The sequence below is a fragment of the Fonsecaea multimorphosa genome, assembly GCF_000836435.1.
Source record: "Fonsecaea multimorphosa CBS 102226 unplaced genomic scaffold supercont1.13, whole genome shotgun sequence".
NCBI classification, from domain to species: domain Eukaryota; kingdom Fungi; phylum Ascomycota; class Eurotiomycetes; order Chaetothyriales; family Herpotrichiellaceae; genus Fonsecaea; species Fonsecaea multimorphosa.
This window is the reverse complement of record NW_015971647.1, coordinates 69,407-93,941: the sequence shown is the minus strand read 5'-3', so window position 1 is coordinate 93,941 and position 24,535 is coordinate 69,407. Positions and strand designations below refer to the sequence as shown.

General features: G+C 53.2%; 12 protein-coding genes across 12 annotated transcripts; 7 read left to right on the top strand and 5 right to left on the bottom strand.

Annotated features, from left to right (window-relative positions):
- Positions 1 to 66: 66 nt before the first annotated feature.
- Z520_06737 (uncharacterized protein) lies at positions 67 to 609 on the top strand (the record flags this gene model as incomplete). Its single annotated transcript, XM_016777237.1, has 2 exons — positions 67 to 466; positions 569 to 609. 2 exons carry the CDS (start codon positions 67 to 69, stop codon positions 607 to 609), a joined length of 441 nt encoding a protein of 146 aa, XP_016631408.1.
- Positions 610 to 759: 150 nt separating this feature from the next.
- Positions 760 to 1,950, bottom strand: Z520_06736 (uncharacterized protein; the record flags this gene model as incomplete). Its single annotated transcript, XM_016777236.1, has 3 exons — positions 760 to 1,039; positions 1,091 to 1,580; positions 1,767 to 1,950. 3 exons carry the CDS (start codon positions 1,948 to 1,950, stop codon positions 760 to 762), a joined length of 954 nt encoding a protein of 317 aa, XP_016631407.1.
- A 709-nt stretch (positions 1,951 to 2,659) lies between these two features.
- On the top strand, positions 2,660 to 4,040 carry Z520_06735 (uncharacterized protein; the record flags this gene model as incomplete). The annotated part of the gene is made up of 2 exons (XM_016777235.1): positions 2,660 to 2,690; positions 2,746 to 4,040. 2 exons carry the CDS (start codon positions 2,660 to 2,662, stop codon positions 4,038 to 4,040), a joined length of 1,326 nt encoding a protein of 441 aa, XP_016631406.1.
- A 534-nt stretch (positions 4,041 to 4,574) lies between these two features.
- Positions 4,575 to 6,426, bottom strand: Z520_06734 (uncharacterized protein; the record flags this gene model as incomplete). The annotated part of the gene is made up of 3 exons (XM_016777234.1): positions 4,575 to 5,236; positions 5,342 to 6,118; positions 6,234 to 6,426. 3 exons carry the CDS (start codon positions 6,424 to 6,426, stop codon positions 4,575 to 4,577), a joined length of 1,632 nt encoding a protein of 543 aa, XP_016631405.1.
- A 1,045-nt stretch (positions 6,427 to 7,471) lies between these two features.
- Positions 7,472 to 8,581, top strand: Z520_06733 (uncharacterized protein; the record flags this gene model as incomplete). The annotated part of the gene is made up of 1 exon (XM_016777233.1): positions 7,472 to 8,581. The coding sequence occupies one exon, from the start codon at positions 7,472 to 7,474 to the stop codon at positions 8,579 to 8,581; it is 1,110 nt and encodes a 369-aa protein (XP_016631404.1).
- Positions 8,582 to 9,800: 1,219 nt separating this feature from the next.
- On the top strand, positions 9,801 to 10,380 carry Z520_06732 (cytochrome c; the record flags this gene model as incomplete). Its single annotated transcript, XM_016777232.1, has 3 exons — positions 9,801 to 10,145; positions 10,201 to 10,295; positions 10,356 to 10,380. The coding sequence occupies 3 exons, from the start codon at positions 9,801 to 9,803 to the stop codon at positions 10,378 to 10,380; spliced, it is 465 nt and encodes a 154-aa protein (XP_016631403.1).
- A 1,027-nt stretch (positions 10,381 to 11,407) lies between these two features.
- Z520_06731 (uncharacterized protein) lies at positions 11,408 to 13,182 on the top strand (the record flags this gene model as incomplete). The annotated part of the gene is made up of 2 exons (XM_016777231.1): positions 11,408 to 11,903; positions 11,954 to 13,182. 2 exons carry the CDS (start codon positions 11,408 to 11,410, stop codon positions 13,180 to 13,182), a joined length of 1,725 nt encoding a protein of 574 aa, XP_016631402.1.
- Positions 13,183 to 13,618: 436 nt separating this feature from the next.
- On the top strand, positions 13,619 to 14,695 carry Z520_06730 (uncharacterized protein; the record flags this gene model as incomplete). Its single annotated transcript, XM_016777230.1, has 1 exon — positions 13,619 to 14,695. The coding sequence occupies one exon, from the start codon at positions 13,619 to 13,621 to the stop codon at positions 14,693 to 14,695; it is 1,077 nt and encodes a 358-aa protein (XP_016631401.1).
- A 1,063-nt stretch (positions 14,696 to 15,758) lies between these two features.
- Positions 15,759 to 16,649, bottom strand: Z520_06729 (uncharacterized protein; the record flags this gene model as incomplete). Its single annotated transcript, XM_016777229.1, has 1 exon — positions 15,759 to 16,649. The coding sequence occupies one exon, from the start codon at positions 16,647 to 16,649 to the stop codon at positions 15,759 to 15,761; it is 891 nt and encodes a 296-aa protein (XP_016631400.1).
- A 647-nt stretch (positions 16,650 to 17,296) lies between these two features.
- Positions 17,297 to 18,349, bottom strand: Z520_06728 (spermidine synthase; the record flags this gene model as incomplete). The annotated part of the gene is made up of 3 exons (XM_016777228.1): positions 17,297 to 17,574; positions 17,677 to 18,246; positions 18,319 to 18,349. 3 exons carry the CDS (start codon positions 18,347 to 18,349, stop codon positions 17,297 to 17,299), a joined length of 879 nt encoding a protein of 292 aa, XP_016631399.1.
- Positions 18,350 to 19,180: 831 nt separating this feature from the next.
- Positions 19,181 to 21,226, bottom strand: Z520_06727 (uncharacterized protein; the record flags this gene model as incomplete). Its single annotated transcript, XM_016777227.1, has 4 exons — positions 19,181 to 19,880; positions 19,932 to 20,526; positions 20,587 to 20,689; positions 20,837 to 21,226. 4 exons carry the CDS (start codon positions 21,224 to 21,226, stop codon positions 19,181 to 19,183), a joined length of 1,788 nt encoding a protein of 595 aa, XP_016631398.1.
- Positions 21,227 to 21,953: 727 nt separating this feature from the next.
- On the top strand, positions 21,954 to 23,558 carry Z520_06726 (uncharacterized protein; the record flags this gene model as incomplete). The annotated part of the gene is made up of 2 exons (XM_016777226.1): positions 21,954 to 22,248; positions 22,306 to 23,558. The coding sequence occupies 2 exons, from the start codon at positions 21,954 to 21,956 to the stop codon at positions 23,556 to 23,558; spliced, it is 1,548 nt and encodes a 515-aa protein (XP_016631397.1).
- Between the last annotated feature and the right edge of the window lie 977 nt (positions 23,559 to 24,535).

The following is a 24,535-nucleotide window of genomic DNA, read 5'->3' as shown; positions in this document are numbered from 1 at the left end:
GAAAACCACTTTGGGTGACCTTGACCACCGCTTGGGTGCCTCTTGCTGTCTATATCGGTCGAGACAATGCCCTCCCCAGATCGAGACAGCCTCTTGTCGGCCGCCCAGGCCTTTTGCAACTCCTTTGCCAGCCAAGAGGCGCCAGACAAGATCTTCAGCTATTTTTCAACCTCCGATGATGTCCTTGCTCTGGAGCATGGCCTGCCGCAACTGGCCCCGTTCTTGGGGCGTGAGTTTCGAGGTCAAAAGGGCCTGGAAGAGTATTTTGGGCTTCTGTCCTCCCACTTAACATACGACAACATGCGCTTCAGCGACTTTGTTGTCGATTCACAAGTCTCAAAGGTGTCAGTGCGTGGAGAGGCAAAGTTCACTTGGACCAAGACTGGGCAATCCTGGGACGAAGTCTTTACCTACGTCCTCGAGTTTGACGAGGAAACAAAGGTCAAAGTCTACGAGATATGGGCTGGTAAGTTTTCTCATTCCTTCAAAGCCTGTATTGGCGTTGCATTCAATTGCTTCGAGATCCTCCTTCGACAAGGCACAGCTATGGGGTACTAACGACAAGCAGACAGTGGCGCTGCCTACCTGGCCAGCAAAGGCCAACTTTGATCGCGCGGTGGATGGTCAATCCCCACGGTCACTCAGCAGTCGAGAAATATCCTTCCGTTCACCACGCGTCCTACCCCAGTTCCCATCTCGTTCATCTTCCACATCATCTCCCACGTTAACCGTGTTGCTCTCTGTGACAACCTGGTTGTACTACTTTAACCCGGCAGATAAGACGAACCGCGCATCGACGAGCATCTCCTGAACGTCCTCGTCAAATTTCAAACTGTAGTTGGGTTTCTGGAAGCTCTTGACCCTAGCTCGGTAAAAGGTGTCGGTATCCGGGTACTTAGCGTATACCGTCGTTCCGACTGAGAACTGTTGGTTGCTGGGGGCTGTCTGCGAGATAGGCACCAGGTCTCTGGCTGTAGCCTTGCGCACCGTTTGCCTGCCAGAAGGATCATCCTCTGGATCCCTAACATCGTATTGTACCCTGCGGGTCAAGTCAGCGGAATGGCCTGAGGACGGGAATGCCTCTACCCACGGCTTCTTATCCTGCCACACTTTCTTGATGATACAGTGGATACCAACTCCTTCTTCTTGCTCTTGATGATCCTTTGGGAATTTGTAAAAGACTTCGGTTCCGGCTACAAGGGTACCTGCCCTTTCCGCTTGCAGGCCTTTGTTCGTTTCGCCCCCATCGTCCCTGACAGTGGTGGCTGCCCGATTTACGCTTGCTGTGCTTGAACTCCGTTGGGAGGTGCCCTTGACCCGTTTCATCATTTCTAGACGACCGTCCCCTGGGCTGGGCCCAGGAGACTCAACGGCTTCCGAGTCAACAGCAGGCCGCTGGTGCTTCCGTGATTTGGGCTGGCCATTGCGAGGAGCCGGTTCATCGTTAGATCTCATGGTCTCTAGGATTGCAAGATTGCTGATGATATCGTCGTCATCATGAACCTTCTTCTCACTTTCCGCGTATCGGAGGTTTTCTCGGTAAAGGGCGTCCAGACGTCGATATTGGTCAGGGGTTCCGTCTACATGATCACAGTCAGTCCAAACCTCAACCAAGCCTTGGACGGCAGACTGGGTTGACACTCTCATGTCCCGAAGCCGGACCACGTATCAGTCGGGCTGTGTCCTCGCCATGACTGATGGCAGACTTGGGTCCGAGAAGGGACGGAAGGAGCAAACATGAAACATGGGGCACAGGATGGACCTACGTCCGGCTGCTTTGATTTCTTCCTCCAGGATCATAATGTCTTGGCCGATCTTTCTGCATTTTTCATTGAAATCCCTGGCCTTCCGTAGGCTCTCAAGGGCTCTGGTGAGTAGATCATTTTCAAGTTCAGTCGCTTGGCCATCTCGACCAGCGGTGGCGCGGCCTCCTCTAGGGCGGGACGACATATTGGACACAAATACGGTTTTCTGCACCAGATCGTGGCCTTTGGAGAAGTATTTTTGATAGCCTGGAAGCGGAATGTCTCTTGTTTGTGAAAGAGGGAGCGCAGTATGGCGGGGGCTTGAAAGGATGACAAGGCGCGGTGCCCCTTGTAGGGCGAAGCGGCAAGCCTGTTTGTGACTGGAAAATCAAGATTACGTATCACTAGGTAGGATTAAATACAGTGTGTAAATCATGCTGGCAAATTTGGGGTTGACAAACAACGAAAACGTGCGATTTCTCAAATATATAGGCTCTTGTGGTCAAGACACATAGAAGACATGGTTGGGAGCGTGATTGGTGGAGAGAGGCAGGGACGAGCCACTGCAGTGGAAGAGGCGGCTACGGGTGCGCAGTGCTCCAGTGAAGCGTAGTCTATACGGCGAAGTATTGGTCGCTATATACGACCTTTCTCGAATGTCAAAGTCTGGCCAATTCTATCAGACTGACCAACCACGTTCCTCTCCAAGTCGAGAACAATCTTCAATATCAAGTGGATCTGATCTCAAGCCACATTTGTCTTCTTTCACCGCCATATCGCTGTCGCCAACTGTGCCCCTTAAAGGTCAGAGACTCCAAGTCATTCTGACACTTTCTTGTATCTCACCCAAAATCAGACGACATCATCAACTTCCAGCAAGAAAACCATCTGTGGTTGTGTTTAGATCGGCCATCATGCAGGTCCCTTTGATTCGTCTCCAATGCGGTACGTATTAGCAAGCCACGCCCTCTGCAATCACCGAGATACTGACCTCTTCAAGGCTGCAACAGCTACGACTGGGGGAAGAAAGGGAAGGACTCGGCTGCAGCCAAATATGCTGCGGCGACTCCTTCGGACAACTTCAGCATCCAAGAAGACAAGCCATATGCCGAACTATGGATGGGTACGCACCCTTCTCTGCCTTCCAAAGACCTCGTCACCGGCAGATCTCTGCTCGAGCTTGTCGCCGACAACCAAGCATTGATGGGCACCGACATCACCGAGAAATACAACAAGAAGCTTCCTTTCCTCTTCAAGGTCCTGTCCATCAACAAGGCATTGTCCATTCAAGCCCACCCTAACAAGAAACTCGCCGAGAAGCTCCATGCCAAAGACCCAAAGAACTATCCAGACGACAACCACAAGCCCGAGATGACGCTCGCCATCACCCCTTTCGAAGGCCTCTGTGGATTTCGACCCCTCAACGAAATCGCACACTTCCTCGCAACAATTCCACCTCTGCGCGAATTGGTCGGTGAGAGCGAGGCCAAAGGCCTTGAAGAAATCTCCAAGTCATCCTCGCCGTCTCTCGCCGAGGCTAAATCCCGCCTCAAAGCCGCTTTCAGCTCGCTCATGAAGTCTTCCAAGGCAGAAGTGGCCGAAAAATCCCACGCGCTCCTGGACCTCGCTAAGAAAGGCTCCATTTCCCCAGGACCCAGTGTCAACACCTCCGAAGAGCTCTGCGAACTCGTGCAGCGATGCAACAGCCAGTTTCCCGAAGACATTGGCCTGTTCGTGTTGTTCTTCCTCAACTACGTCAAACTCCAGCCGGGACAGGCCATGTACCTCAAGGCGGACGACATCCACGCCTACATCTCCGGCGACATCATCGAGTGTATGGCGAGCAGCGACAACGTGATCCGCGCGGGCTTCACCCCGAAATTCCAGGACGTCAACACTTTGACCGACATTTTGACCTATGACCACAACCCACCGGAGCAACAGCTTTTACAACCTGTTGACTACCCGTACGTCACGCTCAACGACAAGGCTTACAGCTCCAACAGCGACTCCCTGCTGTACGACCCGCCGATCGAGGAATTCAGCGTCGTGCGCACGGTGCTCAAGAAGCCCGGCGCCAAGGCCACATTCGAGGGCATTGCAGGTCCAAGCATCGTCATTTGCACGAGCGGCGAGGGCAAGGTCAGCGTCGGCCACAAGACAGAAGAATTTAAGGAAGGCTGGGTGTACTTTGTAGGCGCCACCGCGGAGTTGGTCATTGAAAGCAACGTCGACGAGATGGTCACCTTCAGAGCCTTTTGCGAGATCGATGCCCAACAGAACGGGGCGCATTGACTAGCGGCCTCCACGGCACCTAAGGCGAGAGCTCAGCTGTGAAGGCGACCGGGTGCAACAGGAAACTTGCGAGAGAATCCTTCACACCCCTCTCCTAAAATTCATGGACGGGTCCCAGGAACAATGATATGGATGTCTCGTGACGACTGATATGAAATAAGTTTTTAGGGAGATCGGAGATTCAAGAATCAAAACCACCTGCAGATATTACGGACAGAAAACGGGGAGAAAAAAAGTTTCAGCTTACGACGGCAACGGACAAGGTACCTAGGTATGGAGAGGCAGACGAGGGTCATAGAAGTGGAACAACTCCAGTTATTGTTGGTTGATGCGCTTCTCACCTGGTGCATACATGGGCATTGCAGTTGTTCTTTTTTCAACCCCTTTCGCGCCCATTCTCACATGTAGTACGAGCCCGTGGTTTCCAGAGCGTATGATCCCTGCAGGTGCATTTGAATGCTCTGAGGTTCTCTGATTTCCTTTCATCTAACGTCTCGCCTCTCTCCGTTCCATCCTCTATCCTCAGACCTTGCTTCACTGCACTTTTGAAGTCCTCCTTCGTACCCGCACGGGCATATGCCCCACAGGCTTCGCCGCGAACTCGATGATCTGATATCCCCTGCCACCCGCGACACCGTGCTCAGGAGGCGCGCGGGGCGCGTCCTCGGCGTAGGCGATCTCAAAGTCAAACTCCCTGCACAGCAGGACCAGGACCAGCCTGAGCTCCATCATCGCCAGTTCCAGGCCCAGACAGCCGCGGGGCCCCTTCTCGAACGGTCGCCACGCGTCTTTGGGCTGCGGATGTCCACTACCTGGAACAAAGCGGTCGAGGACAAACTTCCGAGGTTCGAGCCACAGGTCGGCCCGTTGGCCGAACCCATAGTGGGCGACCCAGATCTGTTCCCCTGCGAGCGGGAGCTGCTGGTCGCCCCTGAACGTGACTGTCTGAACCGGGTGGTTGGGAAGGGTCATGCGCGTGGTGCTCGCCGCCGGAAAGAGACGCATGGATTCCTTCACGGCGGCGGTCGTGAGGGGCAGGTTGTTGAGCAGCCTGGGGTCGGAGAGGAGCATGGTTGCGGCTCTGGAGGGATCTGGGCCGAAGACGGCGTCGTGTTCAGCTCGGATCCGAGCGAGTTCGTGGGCATTTTGGGGTTCGCTGAGGAGGGCTACGGTGTAGGCTATTGTGGATGAGGTCGCTGTTGGTCAATCCGAGTTAGCGAAGCTGATTTCCCACATGAGCTGCAGAGCAAAGGCCGTGTGGCAAGGACGCCATTGAGACGGCGAGACGGTGATATGCTTACTGTCGTGACCTCCCAGAAGCAGTGTTTTGACGTTGTTGCGCGCGAGAAGCATGAATTCCGGATCAAGCTCGTCCGCCCTGCTTCCAATCTTGCCTGATGTCCCCATCTTTTCTTCACGATAGGCCTGAAGGAACAAATCCACAGCGGCTTTTGTACCGGCGGAATTGGTGGATCTCGTCTCGGCGTGTCTTTCACGAATCATACTCTCAATGATTCGGTCCTGTTGAAGGCAGTGCCACCATTTGAACGGCTTGCTCAGATTCCAAGAAATGATGTCCAGGCTGGGTCCCGCCCATGAGACAGCCTTCTGGAAGTGCATCGCCAGTTCATTTGGTTGACGTTGAGAGTCAAAATTCTTCCCCAGGACCACCTCGCCGATCACGTCGATTGTCAGAGCCGTGGCTGTCTCCTGAATCGGGAATACTTCGCCGGTCGACGCATAGTTGTAGATTCGGTCTTTGAAGACGAGGCCATGCCGGACGAGAAGAGGGACTAATGTTGAAAGATACTGGGTTGAAAAGCCCGGATTGAGGATTGATCGGAGCATCTTCCATTCTTGTCCTTCTGCAGTCACGACCGAGTGCGAGCCTGTGAGGGGTCCCAAGACCTTGGAGTTGACAGGGTGCTTGGGAAGGCTCTTCGCTTGGGTGATTTGAGAGGCCACATCGGGATCATGAACAAGCATGAAGGAGTTGCTGATGGGCCACAAGTCCAGGTAGAACACTGGCGGCATGTTGTATTTTTCACCAATGTAGGACATCAAAGCATGGTAGTGGACTTAGCGCGGTCAGTGTCCTTGTTCTCCGTGACACACGCCAGTTGAAGCCAAGTCCTCCGGACTGGAACTTGACGCGGTCCAATTCAAGGGCATCGACTTCAACAGGTGACTTACATCCAGGGGGCATCTCCCTTTGCGCCGTGCCGACGGTTTTCAAGTGACCCCACCAAAAATCGTGAGGCGGGCATGGCAGATGTCGATACTTTGCACGATGGCGGCGCCATTTCAGACAGAACGAGACGAGCCAGGCCACGAAAGATAGAAGAAGTGCGGCTGCAACTGGAGCCGTGTACTGAGAGCTCAACATGGCGTGAAGGAGGATCGACAACAAACCGCATGGAAGGAGACGAGGAAGGTAGAGATAGAGGTGAGAATGAAGGAGGCCTTAAAGCAAAACATCTCCAGTGGTGTGTGTCCGGCCATGGCACGCCCAATGCCCATCTAACCAATCCGCGCCGGAAGAGGTAACGAATGGACAAGATTCATATCCCCTTGGTCTGATAGGCGAAAATGGTATGGTATCCTCTGGAGCTGACCTGGTTGTTAAATCGTTTGGCCTCGTGCGGTAACCTGAGACTCCAGAAGAAGCGTAGCGTGCAGTAAGAGCGCAAGTGTCTCGGCAATCCCTTTTCATCCTTCCATGACACTGTGTTGTTCGGAGACTTTTGCGCATTCAACCCGTGTAAGCAGCCCTCCAAGCTAGACGAAGCTATGGAAACACAAGCGGGTCCTCGCTGCAGCCGCATCTAGGCGAACCCGAGACCGAATGGCGATGCATGAGAGCGAATATGGATATATCATCACGGCTTGAAGGAGTGCATTCGACTCGGTATGTATAGTCCGACGAAGTTGACTCTGACCTGGAGAACAAGCGGGCGGAAAGAGCTGCACCAGATGCCAGGAGGAATGGCCATCGAAACTGACTGGAATGCCCTCACACGTGGCTTCGAGTATCGGAATCAGGTCAAATCTCACATATGAGATATTTCTTCGTCCCCATCTTGTTGCTTCGCAGAAGTACCTATGTCAGAGAATGGGAATTGTTGCACATGGCAAAGCACGACAAACAACGAAAGCAGCAGTCAGACAAGCAGAGTGCGATTTGTCAGCGAGTCAGTGTATGCCACACTGGGTGTCACAGGTACAGACATATCCTCGATCAATTTGATTTAAAATCGTCTACCAGTGTTTCTCTCCGTCTGTCCAAGTATAAAGGACCGTATGCTTTGAATTCGGGGCTTACCTTGCTTCATCGCATCGCTCGACTCCCACTGCATCTGGGCGCTATAGCCTGCCAATCCTTCAATCCCTTCCCGGTCGAATCAGCCTCAGCATCCACTGCAGTAATCATAATGGCTCCTATCCGAGTAGGAATCGTGGGTTTATCGAGCAAGCCTGGTGCATGGGCAACTCTGGCCCACCTGCCTCGACTGGCCAACTCCCCAAACTACAAGATTGTGGCGCTGAGTAACTCGACCTTGGAATCCACAAAGGCCGCCATCAAAGCACACAACCTCCCCGAATCCACAAAGGCATACGCCTCCTATGACCAGCTCGCTGCCGACCCCGACATCGACTTATACGTGGTGTCAACTCGAGCCGACACTCATTACGATGTCGCCATGCCAGCCCTAAAAGCCGGACGTAATGTATATGTGGAATGGCCACTAGCTGCAACAACAGAGCAAGCAAAAGAAATGGCCGAGCTCGCTCGAGAGAAGAATCTCAAGACCATTATCGGCCTCCAAGGTCGCATGGCACCCAGCGTCAAGAAGGTAAAGGAGCTCATCGACACAGGGGCCCTAGGAGAAATCCACAGCGTGAACTACCAAGGGGCGATTCACGTATGGCAAAACAACGCAGCGAGCGACAGGTACCAGTATTTTATGGATCGCAGAATCGGTGGGAACCTGTTGACCATATATGGCGGCCACGTCCTCGACTCCGTCCTGTATGCGGTGGGAGAGCTGAAACCAGGCAGCTACACGCCCATGGCGGTCAACCTGCGGCCGAAAATGCACATCATGAAATCTGACGGATCCTTGTCGGAAGAATTGTACGACAAGGACACGCCCGACCAGATCCTGCTGCAAGGGCGCCTGGACCGACATCCATCTGCGGTGTTCAGTTTCCACCTGAGAGCCGGAGACAGATTCATCGGCCAGCCAGGGTCAACGTGGAGGATATATGGCACCAAGGGCGAACTGGCAGTCGAATTTGCGAGTGCCGGACCGCAGATGGCCAAGGCAACTAGTATGCGCTTCTCCAACGCGGAGAAAGGCGTCGTCGAGGATATCGCCGTTGACGAGGGTGGCCAGGAATGGACCGACTTACCAAGTCAAGGTCAGAATATTGGTCGGCTGTATGAGGCGTATGCGGCAGGAGAGTCCTACGGCGACTTTGATCTGGCTGTCAAGAGGCACGAGCTCATTGACGAGTTCTGGGCATCGTTGCAGGAGTGAAGGAGAGGCTGGGCATGCTCGGCATTACCCGATATAGGCTGATCCCAATGGGGGGAGTGGTGCCTTTTCCAAACTCGTGCTGCAAGCTCTGTCATGATGATACATGGTGTCCGCTTGGATGAACAGGAGTCGGGCAATAGGATGTAGTCAGGCTGCAGTGGTTTGGTGCAGTTATTGTGGCAATGGTCCAGCTACCCGAGCATTTGACGCAAATGTTGAAGCAGCTCAGCCGTTCTTCCGGGCCAGACGCCGACGTCATCAATTCCCTTGTTTGACGGAGCCACAGGGTAGAGCTTGGGGAGGTCGCATGGAGTCTTTTGCTGCGTTTTGCATTGGGAGCTTGTTGGGCTTTGGGTGAGCGGGCATCACGTAGGGACTCCTTGGGTGTATCCAGCACTCGAAGATGATAAGAAAGGAAACCCAAGAGAGGGATTCAAAACACCAACAAACAAGCAAAAGCAAAAGCAAAGGAAAAATTGGCTCGAGGGCAGCCGTGTTCCGGCTTGTTACCTGCCCAGGTGCGCAGCGTTGGCTGAGTGAGTTGAATGCCCGAGAATTGCCGATGACAAAGGGCCCAAGGTGATTCGCAGGTGGCCGGCGTGGCCGCCCGGAAGAAAACCAGCGAAAAGCCACAGACACCCACAGAGGCACTGAGAGGGCAACAGGAGAGGCTGCTGAGTGGGCAAAATGGCCGACGAGTGGATTTATTGTGGGTGGCCAACCGGTGGCTTCGATCCTGGTCTGTCGTTCATCGGCGTCACCTTTTTTCTTTTCTTGCTTCCCCTTCGACTTTTTGCTCCGATCAACATCTTTACCAACTTGCTCCTACAATAACTATCCAAGCTATTTCAGCTCCTAGAACTACCTCGAGCATCCTCATATCAGTCTTCTCTTTCCTCCAGTCTATTCACTGTTCTCAAGATGGCCAAGGGTGACGAGGGTTTCAAGGAAGGTAAGTGCACTCTTTACTCTCACGGCCGCCACAGCTTCGCAGCAGCTTCACGCAATGCTTTCACCTGTCAACTGGTCACGGTCAGCCCTCTTGTGTCACACCCCAGCCTCACTGCGAGTCGCATGACCGCCCGGCGCCGCTTTTCAGGCTCTTCCCCAAGCTGGGATGCTCCTGTCTCAACAACCGTACCATGATCGTACGATCACAGCGCGACAGAACCACTGCGCCCTTGGTCTTCCAGATATCAGACTCGAGGTTGTTGATACAATGGCATGGTCATACTTGGCTTTTCTCCCGCACGAGCTCGACGAGCTCGACGCGATTCGGGCCCATCAAGAACAGAAAGCTGCTGCGAACGAGGCTGCGAAGAAGGCCGAGCAAGAAGAGGGGAAGAACACAAGCTCACAATCGATCCCTCCAGGTGACGCAAAGAAGGGTGCCAACCTCTTCAAGACGAGATGCGCGCAATGCCACACCGTCGTCGAATCGGAGGGCAACAAGATCGGCCCCAACTTGCATGGACTGTTTGGCCGCAAGACTGGCTCCGTTGAGGGCTTCTCATACACAGACGCGAACAAGCAAAAGGGTATTACGTGGAAGGAGGACACTCTGGTGAGTTCAAGTCTATCAATCTCGTACTTGACAGATGTAGCTGACTTTTTCCAAGTTCGAATACCTCGAGAACCCCAAGAAATATATCCCCGGCACAAAGATGGCCTTCGGTGGTCTCAAGAAAGGCAAGGACAGGAACGACCTGATCACGTTAGTTTGCCTTGAGCCTCAACGGCGCTGTACCCTTTGCTTGTGCTAACTCTTTACCAGCTGGCTGCGCGAGGAGACCAAGTAAATGCGACCTCTACCCTAGTTGCCACAACTGCTTGACAGTGCGCTCATTTCGACGCTCTTCGGGATCATCGGCTGCTTGTATCATCAAAGAAACGGCGAAGGCGCACATTTACCTAATCTGAATGTTGGACTTGCATACCAATAAGCCGGGTGGGATGGGACGGTAGAAGCCGGAGAAGCCGGTAGACGAAGCTTTCTGTACATAAAAAACCACATCCTCCTATTGCTTGGTTCTCCCAAGGCGGTACCTGCATTTCTCTCGTGAATCAGGCACAGCTCAGCTGCAGAGGACGGACAATCAAGCAACTCTTCTCTCCTCATCCATGACTCGTGTGTAGATGCGCACCGTCTCTCGCACCCCCTCTCAAGATGATAAGCCAGTTAGCTTCCTTCGGAGCTGCTCGCTGTCTCCAACCCGAACAATGATGGAGCTGCGTTGGCGCATCGACAGAAGCTAAAGATGCAGCCAGGGCAGACACGGGCAGGTCACCCACAGGTCGCCCTTGCATCAGCAATCCTGGTCTTGACCGTGTTGTGGCCCATGATTGGTGGAGCAGATCGCCTCTAGACCGCGACACCACGACTCCACTGCTGCCAGCTGTCCCAGCCTCCATCATTTCCCTCCCCTTTCGTCGTCTTTGTTGCAAAGTTGCCTGACGCCGCCTTTGAGGGTCCTGACAGTCGTGCCGGTCGAATAGCATGGGCCCCCAATCCCTAGAGTTCGATGATGGTGTTCCGAGGAAGAGGCTGGGCTTTCCCGCATTCTCCAGACATGGACTTTCCTTTTTGGCCTTCTCAAACGTGGTGACTTGACTTCTCTTCTCTTGTCCCTGGTCTCTTTCAGTTGAAGCAATAGCTGCGGCTTGCTCAAGGGTGACTACATTCGTTGGATCGTTGCCTAGTGACAGGCCTTTGTACAAAATCCAGGACTGCTCTGGAGGGCGACCTTATTGTTGGCCTCCTGCCCCGCCCCGCTTCCGCCCTCTGCGCATCCTCATGCTCCGTTATTGTTACCTCTCGTTTCTGCTATGGCTGCCATGATGCCCTCGCCGCCAATGGACGACCTCTATGCGGAAAGATTGCATGGAGATGCGCATTCGTTGTTAGAGGCCTCAATCGAAGATTTTGAAGAACAAGAGCGGCGCTCCCCCCTTCTATCTGGCTTCAGGTCGGAGCAGGGAGACAGCGAAGTTGACGACCAGTCCAGCGCGGGCTTGCCCTGGTCACCTCCAGGCTTTAAGAGTCGGAATTCAAATGCAAGTGGATGGTTCAGGCAGGATCCGTATGGAATTTATGATTTGCGCCCTACGATAAGTCCCTCGAGATCACGACAAACCAGTCCAGAGATCTATCAAGATGCCACCGAGGGAGATCCAGATATTACCATAGCGGTGAACACACCCCTGCCGGCAGGTACGGACTCGCCAGTGAGGGAGCGGTCTCCGGAAGCAGAGCCGCAGCGTGAAGCAAATATGGGAAATTTTGATCAAGCAGAGGCAGTACCTCCTGAGAGCCCGAACAATTGTGAATGGTCCCGCTGATGGAGTTTGGCCACTTCACTAACCGTGATCTAGACATCCGCTTACAACTCCGAGCAGAAGTGCAACACCGAGAACCGTTCGTTCCTTTCCTCAACTTCGTACAAGGAAAGTTCGACGCAATGACGAAGACGAGGTCAAGCACTTTCATCTCCATTATGACCACCATCCTGGTTGCTTCACTTCTGCGCATCATCCTTGTTCCTCCGATTCCACCTCCTGTCCCCGACCTAGTTAAGGTTTCAACTCTAGCCAAGTCATTTGAGCCCTTAATTTTCTATTCGGAGAATGGCTATACACAAATTACAGCCTTGCAGGAAACCAGTGTGGCGGTCTGGGACCTTGGTGAGTCGGTGAGAAGCGCCAATATGACTTCGGCACCGTTGATCGTGCGCTCCCTGGACGAGCTGTCCGAGAGCTTGAAAACTCTCGGTCTGGAGTTGACTCGGTTCTTCGCCGATGTGGATTCGGACGTTGACAGCATTTTGCTGGTGATGGATTGGGCGAAACGAGAACTGGAAGGCGTCACATCAGCTCAAGGGATGTCGTTCTCTGGTGTGATCTTTGATCATTTGCATGGTATCTTCAACCGAGGAGGGTTGCTTGAGACATCCAAAGGCCCCACAACATTGGGTAAATTCTTGACTGATGTATTTGGAGCAAGCTCGCCGCAGAGGGCGAGGGCGACCCTGACGAGGACATTCCACGAGTTTGTGAATGTGCTTGAGGAGTCAATCAACAGCGAATTGACGCACTCCGCAGCACTGTTTGCATTGTTCGAATCAATCGATCGACAATTTTTGAACCTGCAACGAACGGTGGTTCGAGAAACAGATACCCAGGAAAGACTTGAGAATGACCTTCTTTCATCTCTCTGGACTAGGGTGATAGGTCCAAACGCAGCCATGTTGAGAAAGTTTGAGAAGAACAAGCAGCTGTTGTCGAGCGTACGAGCGAGGACGGTCAACAATAAGCATCTGCTCATGGAGCATCATGGACGACTACAGACTCTGAAAGTGAATTTGGAAACTTTGCGGAGGAAATTGGTCAGCCCCTTGGTGAGGAGGAATGACTCTGTCACCGTTGACAATGCCAGTGTCATTGACCAGCAGGTCAGAGGGCTCGAGGGGACATACGACTATCTAAAGGGTGTCCGAGAAAAGCAGAAGAGTAAATTGATGGAAATGGTTTATGGGGCGAAGGCAGGCCGGTCGAGGCTGGTGGGCGTCAGCGGCGGTATGGAAGGCATAGGGCTTGACGGGTGAGTTTTTGGATGCATGTTTGAATAAATCCCAGCAGAAGGGAATGGATTAGACAAGGCTCCGTTGCTATGAGGTTTCAACCTTTTGTGGTAGGAAATGCAATTCGCGTTGTAGAACATCGATATTGTGTGTAAAGGCAGCATCATCCCCATCCCTAATCTGGGGTGAACGGCATCGGACTTAGCATGATGTGCGTCAATATTAACTCCGGGCAATTGACATGGACTTTTTCCCTCAGAAGTTTCCGCTGCCAACACCATCCCCCAAAAACCCATCAAGACTGCAAACATAGTGCTCTCTTCAGGCCTGGTGCCTCCTGTCGCTCTTTAGCTCTGTTGACTTGAAAGTCCCAGAAATTGATGGGCACTCTGCACTCGAATCGATTTCAGAGTCTTTTGACACCCGGCCTCTGCAGATTGTCCCCGCTCTGGTTCGGACGATGCCTTCGCTCACCAACTCCCTTCCTTTCTCGCCAGCCGAGCTTGCGTATCTACATACCTCGTTATCCTCCATACCCCCTCTACGCCCAGATGCGCGCCCCCTGCCAACCGACTTTCGAGCACTGAGAGCAGAGACAGGCGTGCTTCCTGCGGTGAACGGTAGCGCACACATCGGGTTTAGTGATGGCCGCGAAGCCATCGTGGGCGTCAAGCTCGAGGTGGAAAAGACCGCCGATGGAGGAAACAGCGTTTCGAAAACTGAAGATGGCGCAATGGACATTGACGCCGAGGGCCAGGGCCAGGATATGGGTCAAAAGCTACGTGCAAAGGGAAAGCCCGAGTGGGTGACTCTCACGCTCACGCTTCCTGGTCTCCGAGACGACGACCCAAGCTTGGTTTTTCTGGAGGAAATGCTTCGCGAGCCATTGGCAGTGCCCTCCTCCTCTTCTTCCAAGGCTACGTCGCTGCAGGACAGCTTGATTATCAATTCTCGGTGGCATTGGCACGTATACATTGACGTCCTTTTGATTTCGCCAAATGGACTTGCAAGCTACCCACTTCCGCTCTTGAGTATGGCAACACATCTGGCACTACGCGACACCCGCATTCCAAAGCTCAAAAGCGAAGGGGAAGAAGACCCCATTGCAGACGACGACTGGATGGCCAGCACGTACCTTTATCCACGATCCACCTCATCTTCTCCTTCCAAACCTCCTGTTACGCTTCTTGTCGTCGTGGTCGGCGAGAATATCATTTTCGATCCCAGTCGCGAGGAACTCGCCGTCGCGGACGGTATCATTGCCGTCAGTGTCGGAAACACGACGACCAAGGAAGGAGAGTTCCAGCTGCTTGCGACGCGGATGATCGACACTCCTGCCAGAGATACCATGAAGGGTGTGTTACTGTCTGGTGAGGCGCAAGAAGGAGTCGATGTGCCTGGTGTGTGGCGGCCGAGGATTGGAGGTGTTAAGAGAGCTCTGCTGACGAAGGTGGTTAACACTGTGCTTACTGGAGGCGTCGCTAAGGATGTTATGAGCGGCCTAGACGGATTCATGAGCGCCGAGATGAATGGCTGAGACTGGGACGAGTGTGGGATGAACTGAACGATCTTCCATTTTGAACCGAGCTCGGACTTCTAATACGAGCTGGGCTTTCGAGACCCTGTGCAACAGCCAGACCTTGTCAATGCCTTCCCTCCATGTCACCGGAGTACGATAAAACCGCAGCTTCACTGAGAACTCAAAAGAGTCCACCAGCAAGAAAACGCGCCTGTCATCATGCTGAAGCAGGTGCTGGACCCTCCGAGACGGGTTCCCAAATCTCTTAGAAGACACTCGGATCTTCTTTGTCCAATCCCACGCAGTTCAGGGGACAGCGGATAGATGGATTGCAAGCGCGACCTGAGTGCCTCAAGCACCAAGAATTTGAGCCGGCATATGCTCATGATAATATTCTCACGCTGGAGTCCAATGCATGTCACGACAACTGCATACAAAAGAATGGAAACAGGCACCGCAGGGCAACCAAGCCGCGAGGAGGCGTACTTGGAGACATAGGCCACGACCGAGCCGAGAGAATACAGGGTGCAGCGGCCACGGTTGGCCCGGGAGGCAATCCTATGTTGAGAGGTGGCGGGAGATTCCAGCGACAATACAGTAGCCGAGGGATTCGTCCCGTCGATGGGAGATAACGTGCGGATAACCAAAGAAACAAGCTACACTGGGTACCTAGAAAGGGACACTCGAGTACTCTACTTCTTGGTCACAAGCTATTTTCGCAAGTGTTTCTTGAGTCTACGGAGGACATTGGCCATTGGGCAAAGAAACACATTAACCGCCAAAGCAATTCACTCGAGTCACTATCCAGATGCTGGCAGCTGATTGCATTATGCAGTATGTGATGTTTGGATATGCGATAGCAGAAGGCTGCTCCTACTATCTACCGAACCAATGCTGTTCCCCAGATTTTCCTTTTCTTTTGATACGACACAAAAGTTAAACTCCAGGATTCATGTTGTCGCTTCCCACTCGCACCTCCGTACGCCCTGGTACCACTACGCCGTCTACAGGCGGCGGTGCTTTGTGGACAACGATGACATCCTTTCTAACAACTACCTGCACTTGTGACACTTGAGCACCCTTAGGCCCTCTCGCTCTGCAGGACGCCATACTGTCCCTGGTCACCAGCCTGGCTCTCCTGGCCCTTCTGTCTAACCCGGCCGCCTTCCTCTCCAGCCTGGCCTAGTTCGGCGATGGGATCTTCGTTGCGGCCCAAGAATTCACGCTCAGCGAGGCGTCCGGGGTCGTTGACGGTGCCGATGGCTCCCGTAAAGGTTTTTGTTTGCGGGATGCTCTGCGAGACGTCTGCGTCATCGAGGTTGGCGCCCTTGGGCTTGAATGTGTTCTCTGGCAAGGCGTCCCTGGTCACGGTGGATGCGTAAGTCGGGGCGGCGTCGACGTGGGGACGGACGCCTGTGCCGGCGGCTGGGCCTCCACTACCGCTGCTGCCTTTTGAAGAAGAGGTGATGTTGTTGGTGTTGACGTCCGACCCAGAGCGGATTTGGGAAGAGTCAATACCACCGGCGGAGGACGATGTGGTTGATGCACCAAAGTCGCTATCTCCCGCTGGCCGGCCAGTCGAACTTCCGCCTTGCTGGGAAGCATTCGATGGTCCACCCACAAAACCTTGCTCGCTGTGCGCCCCATCAAATTGTGGTTTGCCCACTGCGTCAGGGTACTTTAGTCCCGCAGCGCCCTTCTCATCGGGTCCTGCGCCCAGGGCATTTCTGACCTCACGCTCGGTGCCCGTCTCGGCTGGAGGCAGCGTCGTTGCTCCCGAGGTGTCTGTGTTGTTGAGCGTGGATTGATCGCCTCGTACGCCCAAGGGGGCCGCAGAGCTGTTTTCCGAGAACGCCCCTTGGCTCTTGAGCGATTCGGCAGCCAGGGAGTCCGAGGCCACGGGGCCCGTGGGTTCTTGGGGGATGTTGTTGGGATCGGGTTTGGGGGCGCGGGGGTTTGCTGTGAAAGACATGTTTTGGTAGTGGACTTGGACTGCTGGTGGGAGGTTGTGCTTGTGAGTGTAGTTTATGAATTGATTTTGAAGCTTCGACTTGTAACTTGGGGTTGTTCCTTGAAGTATCTAGGTGAAGACTGGTTTAATTGAACGAAGAATGAAAAGAAGAAAAGTCTCACGAGACACTTTGAAATACCATGCCGTGGATTCTGCAATGATCATCATCGAAACGAAGGCTCGCGGGCTGTCACGAAAAATGATAATGACATCATTTCGTGGTCCACTGTGAAGTCATTGCGAATTGTTGAAATGATTTCGCCTTCCAGCTGCAGACGCCGCCCACTGGCTGGGCAGCTTGTCCCGAGACCGAAAATACCTACCTACCTAGGTAGGCACCTAGGTATGGAATCGCTGATCAAAAGCAAAGACGTTCCCTTCTATCGTTAAAAGTTGGTTCGTTAAGCCTCGTTCGTATCAGATCTCATTTCTCTATGCTGCCCCCATATGAGTGTGTGCGTCTCCTCCCCTCAACCTGTCTATTTGGATGACAGACTAAAAACAGCCGCCTGCGGACCACACACTAAAAAAAGAGAAAAAGCCCAAAGTTAACCTGGTATCATGCCTGTAAACCCGAAAAAAGCCTGGTGTAAGTTGTGTTTAAAAGACTACTTCAACGCCTTTCGGGCGAACGTGGGTAGGACGAAGCTCGCTCGGTGGATCTCTTTGTTGTAGTACTTGCACAGCTTCTCTTCTTCCTCGGGGCTCCACGATCGCAGCGGCTCCTTGACATTTCGGTTGGGGTCCTTGCAGCAAACCATGAAGCCAATCTGGCCCGAAGGGTAGGTGGGGATCGTTGTGTAGGCGTATTCGACCACGGGAAAGACTTCTTTGCATTCCTTCTTCAACTTGGTGATCAGCGGCAAATGGAGCCATTGGTTCTCAGCTAGAGTGTCCCAAAGTGTTAGCGGGTTTCTTTCTCCATTGGGTGGTAGGAACAAGAGCATTTTGGGAGCTCAAGGAGATGTGTAGGGAGATGGGTGCGCACAACCTTGGGTAGTTATAACACCACCGTCTTTCAACGCTCCATAGAGCAGCTCAAAGTAAGGCTTCTGGAACAGAGTCTCTGCGGGACCCTCGGGATCACTGCTGTCAGTGATGATGACGTCGAATTCGTTCTTGCGGTCTGCGAGGAATTTGAAGCCGTCTCCGATAAAGGTCTCGACCGCGGGGTGTTGAAACCCAATTGACATGCCAGGGAGATATTTCTTGCTGACGCGGATGACAGCTTCGTCGATATCGCACAGAATGGCCTTCTCCACGGATTCGTGCTTGACCACCTCTCGCAGAACGCCCCCATCGCCGCCTCCAATGACGAGGACCTTCTTTGGATCCGGGTGAGAGTTCATGGCCAAATGTGTAATCATCTCTTGATAAGAAAACTCGTCCCGCTCGGTGCATTGGATGACGTTGTCGAGGACCAGCACGGTGCCATGGTCGCTGCTCTCAAACACTAGGACATCTTGGTATTTGGATTTTTCGTGGTGAAGCACCTGGTTGACCTTGAGGATCATGGCTTGGCCAGGCCACATGTCCGAGATCTCTCGGAACCAGCCATCTGCAACGACGAAGAGGCGAGTTAGGATGTGTTACGGGATTCGCAACAGAGTAACCGACAGAAAAAGCATACCTTTGATAGTAGGATGCGTGATTTCGGACATCATTGCAACTGAGTTTGGAAAGAGCAAAGTGAAAACTTTGAAACGAGTGTGTGAACGCGGGGTAACGGCGACAGCAGGCCGTCAATGGACGTTGGAGAAGCAAGAAGAGTACAAGGAATTGTACAAGTGAAGAAGGGACAGGAAAAAAAGAATTGAAGGAGGAAGAAGAGCAGCCAACTGCTTGAATAGGGTGGGCAGCAAGAAGTTCAAGTAACGGCTGCACTAGTTAGTCAAACGCCCAAGTCCTTCGTCGTGTGACTATCTTGAGAGTGTTGAACCGCGTTGTTACTTCTCACTAAAACTTTTTTTTTTATTTTTTTTGTTTGCGGAGCGGGGCGAGGGGGGAGGGCGTCTTGCTGTCCTTCATCTATTGGGTGTCATTCGTTGCGGTCGATTCGTCCCTGAGCCAGAGACCAGGGTCACATCTCGCTGCTTCACTTTTCTTACACCTCTCAGCACTCACTATCCACCTCTACGGCCCAGCCACTCCCTCGTTCAAAGCTCTGACCTACCTCGCTGCCTACCGAGTACAAGCAGGTAGGTGTTTCTACGCCACAACAGTGCAAGTGGAACGGTACAGACCCCTTCAACGAAGGTGGGGTGCAGCCACAGCCGCAAGATGTCACCCAAGATCCCGGAGGTTGCCGCTGGTGATGGGCATGGAGAAGAAGGAGGAAAAGTGCACTATTGCTCTATTGAGACATTCTCTTCCCTTGCCACTTATGTTGAATGGTAACAGCGAGCGTTGCTCTGGCCCTCGCTTTGCTCATCCCTGATGAGGTCCTACTGACACAGAATGCACAGATAATAACATGCCTCCGAAGTGAACTTCTATGAATGTTCCATCTCAACCTCCTTCGTCTCCCTAGCCGGTTTGTTACCAATCTCCTTCTCGAGGTGAACCTCAACATGGTTTGTGAAGTACTTGGAAGGATCACGAACCGCCATGGCACAAAGCATGGCGATGATACCGAAGGGGATCGATGATAGCCAAGTGATTCGGAAACCGTAGGCATATCCAAGCCGAGCTGCCTCTACGCACTTGGAGAAAACCGTTGCCGACACGCTAGGGACGGTTGCGGCCTGATCAGGAACGCCGACCAGCGTCAAGGAAACTGCTTCAATCAAGTCTGGGAGAGTCTTGGCCGATACGTTGCCCGCAAGGGCGACATCCGCGATGCGACGGGGGACTTGCTTGGCTGAGATCTGATTGAAGATAGACGAGAAGATGACGGAACCGACTGCTCCTCCAAGAGACCGGAAGGTGCCAATGAGCCCGATAGCAACCCCCAGGTCTCGCTGGGGCACGTGGAGCGAGGCTGTTGTGTAGCAGTTTAGCGTGATCCAACCGAATGGAAGCATGGCAAGGAACTGGCAGGCCATGACCCAGTTGATGTTGTGCGGTGTGATGAGCGCAGCCAGACCGAAAAAGAGGGTCTGCATGAAAACGGAAAAGGTGAGCTGGATGTGGACGTGCTTGATATAGTGGACAAGGCCTGGAATGATAACACCACCCACGAGCTGACCGGCACTAATAGCTTGTTAACATCGACACTCGCATCTCGACAAGGGACTGACTTACCCAGAGGGGATGGAGTATACACCGATCTTGATCGGATCAGCGGTATAGAGGTAAAGGATTGTTTGCGCGTTGAGTGCAGAGGCCGCGAAAAACACCATGCCGGCCACGAAGACAAGCATAAGTAGTGACGAGAATGATCGGAAACTCTTGAACAGGTACCACGGGAACAGAGGATCTTTCGCCATGGTAAAGTCGTACACGAAAGATCCCAAAAACACCAACAGTCCGAGGATCAAAGGAGCCAAGGTTCCCGCATGTGTCCAGGGATAGGTGTTACCGCCGGAGTTCAGGCCGTACAGGAAGACAGCAAGACCGGAGACGAAGAGGGCGGTGCCGATGAAGTCGAGTTGCTTGAATTCTTGCCACTTGGTCAAGCCATCAGGACGCGGATGACTGGGTGGGAAGTAGACGAGGAATGTGCCGACAAGTGAGAAGCCACCGTATCCCATCGCGATATAGTACATCACCCGCCAGCTGGCATGGGAGAGCAGGGCGTTGGCAAGAAGTGTTCCCGCGATGGCCCAACTTGCAAGGTTGAGTTCGGTCCAGGCGAGGCCAACGCCGCGGTATTTGTTGGGCAATATTTCAGAGATGCCTATTCAAACAGGTTAGGGACTGAGACTTTGCAGCGGACTGGGTACTGAGGGAGGCTCACCAGCATAGGCGACTGACACCGTTCCTATGGAACCTCCGAGGATAACTTCGCCGGCAATGAGTTGATTCATCGACTGTGCACTGCATGCAACTGCACCACCAATCTATATCGAAGTCAAAATCAGCACTCATGTCCAGAGACAGACTTCAGGCCAAAAGCGCTGAGCTCACGAGGAGCACGAGGGAAGACAAAGATCAAGCAACATCATTCAATATCAATATCGGATTGTTCCTGCGGAAAATGAACTTACAACTGTGAGAAGCTGCCCAACAAGGATAACGTATCGACGACCAAAGACGTCTGACAGCCTTCCTGCAATGGAAAAGCCAACTGCTGCTGCTGCACCCCAGCCAGAAGGTATCCAAAAGTCGATGGTTGAACCTCCCAACTTTTCACTCAGTTGTACCAAAATGGGGGTAGCGAGGATGAAGCCGAAGATGATAGGTCCCGTGAAGGAGGTTCCCAAGAAAAGAGCCGAAAGAATGACAGAGAGACTGAGCTTCTCAGCGTGCTCGGGATTGTCCTCGAGCGCAGCTTTGTGAGGATCTTCATATCCCTTTGTTGGAAGATCGCGGCCCTCACTATGGGCAACCTCGATCTCAGCCTCCATGGCTGCCTTGTGCTCAGCGGTTTCCTGCATTGTGGGCACGTTTACTGATGGAGTCAACCTGGAGCAATGTGGTAGGAGAAAGTGGATGAAAAACAAATCTGGGGACGGTGGGTGAGACGAGCCATGACTTTTTGTATCTGGTCCCAGCAGCTGGCCATGGTCCCAAAAGTGGCTCTGATCAACCCCATGGCCGCTATTCTCCCATCTTCGCCATGTGGAGGACGCAGTCGAACGCTACTCTACGCCTATTTGGGGTTTGAGGCTGGGATCTAGATGGTCCATGAATCCGGTTGCGCTGGCTCTTGTGGAGCTGGGAGGAAAGTACCAATGACTCCCCCCTTTTCTCATCTGAAGGAATCGGCCTAAAGGCTTAGGCGCTGCTTGACCCTGACCTATTGCTTGGGGCCGGACTTGAGAGTTTCCCCATGGTTCCCTGGCCATGCCGGGAGTCTAAGACCCCACAAACGACGGTCAAACTCCGCGTGTGGCTCTCCAAACATCGACCGGAAATCTCGCTCGAGTCGTGGGGCTGGATATCGTTTGCGGGGAAATCCCACTTGAGTCTGACATGTCGTTGGCACTGCCGAAACCTGCCGCTGATGAGTGGCACAGGGTATAATTGGGAGAAGAGTCGACTTATGTCAACTGTGTGCACAACGCTGGTGACGCCCTTTCAGCAGCTTCCCAAAGGTTCCCTTAAATAAGTAACGCCCCGCGTGGACACTGAATCACGAGTCCTAGTAGCAGAACCAGCGCAATGGCTGACACATCTCCTGTTGTACGCCCGATCCTCTTATGGGGGCCGGTGCTTCTCCTTGTGGCGTACTATCCCGCCCTTTTGATATATCGGCTATTTTTCTCGCCTATGAGCAAGATCCCCGGTCCATGGATGACAAGAATCTCCGATATCCCCGAGGCAAATGCCTTGAAGGACAAAAGACGAGCTGAATGGGCCAGCGAACTCTTTGCCCAATATCCAGACTCTGTTGCTGTGAGGACACGCCCAAATTCCGTGTCATTTAACCACCCAGATGCGGTCAAGGCCATCTATGGTATGTGAACCTCGCTGATGCCAGTCATGGGAGCGTCGAGCTGACCTATATGTCAAGGCCATGGAAAGGGAGCAGAAGAGTTTGGCAAGTCAAGCTGGTACGATGCCTTCTCGACCACAGGGGAATCCTTGTTCTCGACGCGGTCCAAAAAGAATCACGCACGGAAGCGGCGTATGGTATCCCACGGCTTCAGCATGCAGTCTCTGTATTCGTTCGAGCCCTATGTCGACTCGGTGATGGAGATCTTCCTGCAGAAAATGGACGAGTTTGCAAGAACCCAGCAACCCTTTGACATTTATTTCTGGTTCGAGCTCTTCACCATGGACCTGATGGGCGAACTCGCCTTTGGCCACAACTTCGGCGCCATCCAGGGTGGCCAGCCGGTCAAATATTCCAAGCTCGTGGAACTTTCTCAGCGGTTTGCCAACCTCAGCGGCATGCTACCTTTCGGCAAGTACAATGTCAAAATCCTGAGCATGGTGCCGTCACCATACATTCAGTCGCTGTACAGAGCGCGACTTGAATACTTGGAGTATGCCAGGCAGGCACTGGAGAAACGATTTCAGGATAACCGTAACCAAGTGCCTCTTGGTGGCAAGCCGAGGCAGGATATCATGCAGCGCTTCATCGAGGCACAGGACCCGGAGACAGGAGGGCGCATGGACTTCCCAGAGCTCAGGGCCGAGGCCTCCTCATTGATGGTCGCCGGAGCAAGCACAGGGAGTGTTACCATGAACTGGATGACTTACTACCTCAGCAAGAACCCTTCTGTCAAGCAGCGCATCATTCAACAACTCGAAGACATGTTCCCGGACAACCTGGACGCCTCGACCCCTCTGCCCTTCTCGATGTTGAACAAGCTGAGCCTCCTCGAGGCCACCGAGATCGAGTGCCTGCGGATGCACCCACCCATCGGCTACGCCATGCCACGTATGACTCCCCCCCAGGGAGCCGTCATCTGCGGCGTCTACGTCCCCGGCAACGTCGACGTCGGGGTGCCCGCGGCCACCATCGGACGCAATCCCATCGTCTATCGCGATCCCAACACATGGAATCCGGACCGCTGGCTGGACGAGAAGGCCGACCTGGCCACCATGAAGACATGTTTCCTGGGCTTCGGCTTCGGGAGCAGACAATGCATCGGGAGAAACGTGGCCAACCAGTTCATCATCAAGATGCTCGCGACCTTGTTGTTGAGGTACGATATCGAGCTCGAAGACCCCAACCTAGTTCTGGGCACCAAGGAGTTCACCATCCTCAAGCCGGATCGCAACTATAATGTCATCCTGCGGCCGAGGAAGCACAATTAACTAATTCTTAATTCTCGACGTGCCTCCGCGCTCTTTTGATCGCAAAAAGCCATATGGGACTTCAAGGACTTCAAATTTGTGATCACCAACGATGATACGATACCATTTATCATAGAGACCGGGAAGTAGGAGATGGAGAGAACATGCACTGCCCTCCTCGCCCCTCTTGACCTATCTCTGATTTCCCGCAGCCATTCTATAGAGAAATAAAGGCCATGTCGTGTACCGATAGTAAGCACAAAGATGCACCTTCCCTTCACTCTCTTACTGTCTTCCCTTCGCTCTCTCTTTCATTGCACAACTTCCATCCCCCTCCCACCATGTGGAGCACCGCATTTCACACCCCATATTACTTCGTATTCACTCGGAGGCACGAAAAAGTAATACCCCCCAAGGTCATCAATGTGTATGTGGATGATGCGGAGGGGTGGGACGTCTCTACGTCTGATTAAAGCCCTGAGGACCTACCTACGTACCGAGTACGCGGTACCGAATCCCCAGGTACCCGATTATGTACTGTATAGGTAGGTAGGTACCTAATGCAAAGCAAGCACCACTGGCACCTACCTTAGGTAGGTAATTCTTACGAGTCAGACACTCAGAGTAAGAGAACCCGTATCCAGGGATACGTAGACTTGGACTCGGCGATAGTAATAGTCCCGGCACCAGTGAGCGAGAGTTGTACGTGGACGTGTGGAGCGGACCCGGGAAGACACCGGCGCGCCGAAAGTCAATACTCAAAACTTCTCCATGGACAAAGCTAGGAGAATGGAATGGAAGAGGACGCGAGAGTATAATAGCGGCGGAGAATATGGTACACACGTGGACTTTTACTCTGTGCTCGGTATGGAGGATGGAATGTTCGATAAGTAGTACCCATGCATGAGGTGTAGATCCTGTCTATCTACTTGGTAGCGAGTACAGTCAGTAGTAGCTTGGTACCCATCATCTACCCATGGACTTAGTCACCTATGTAC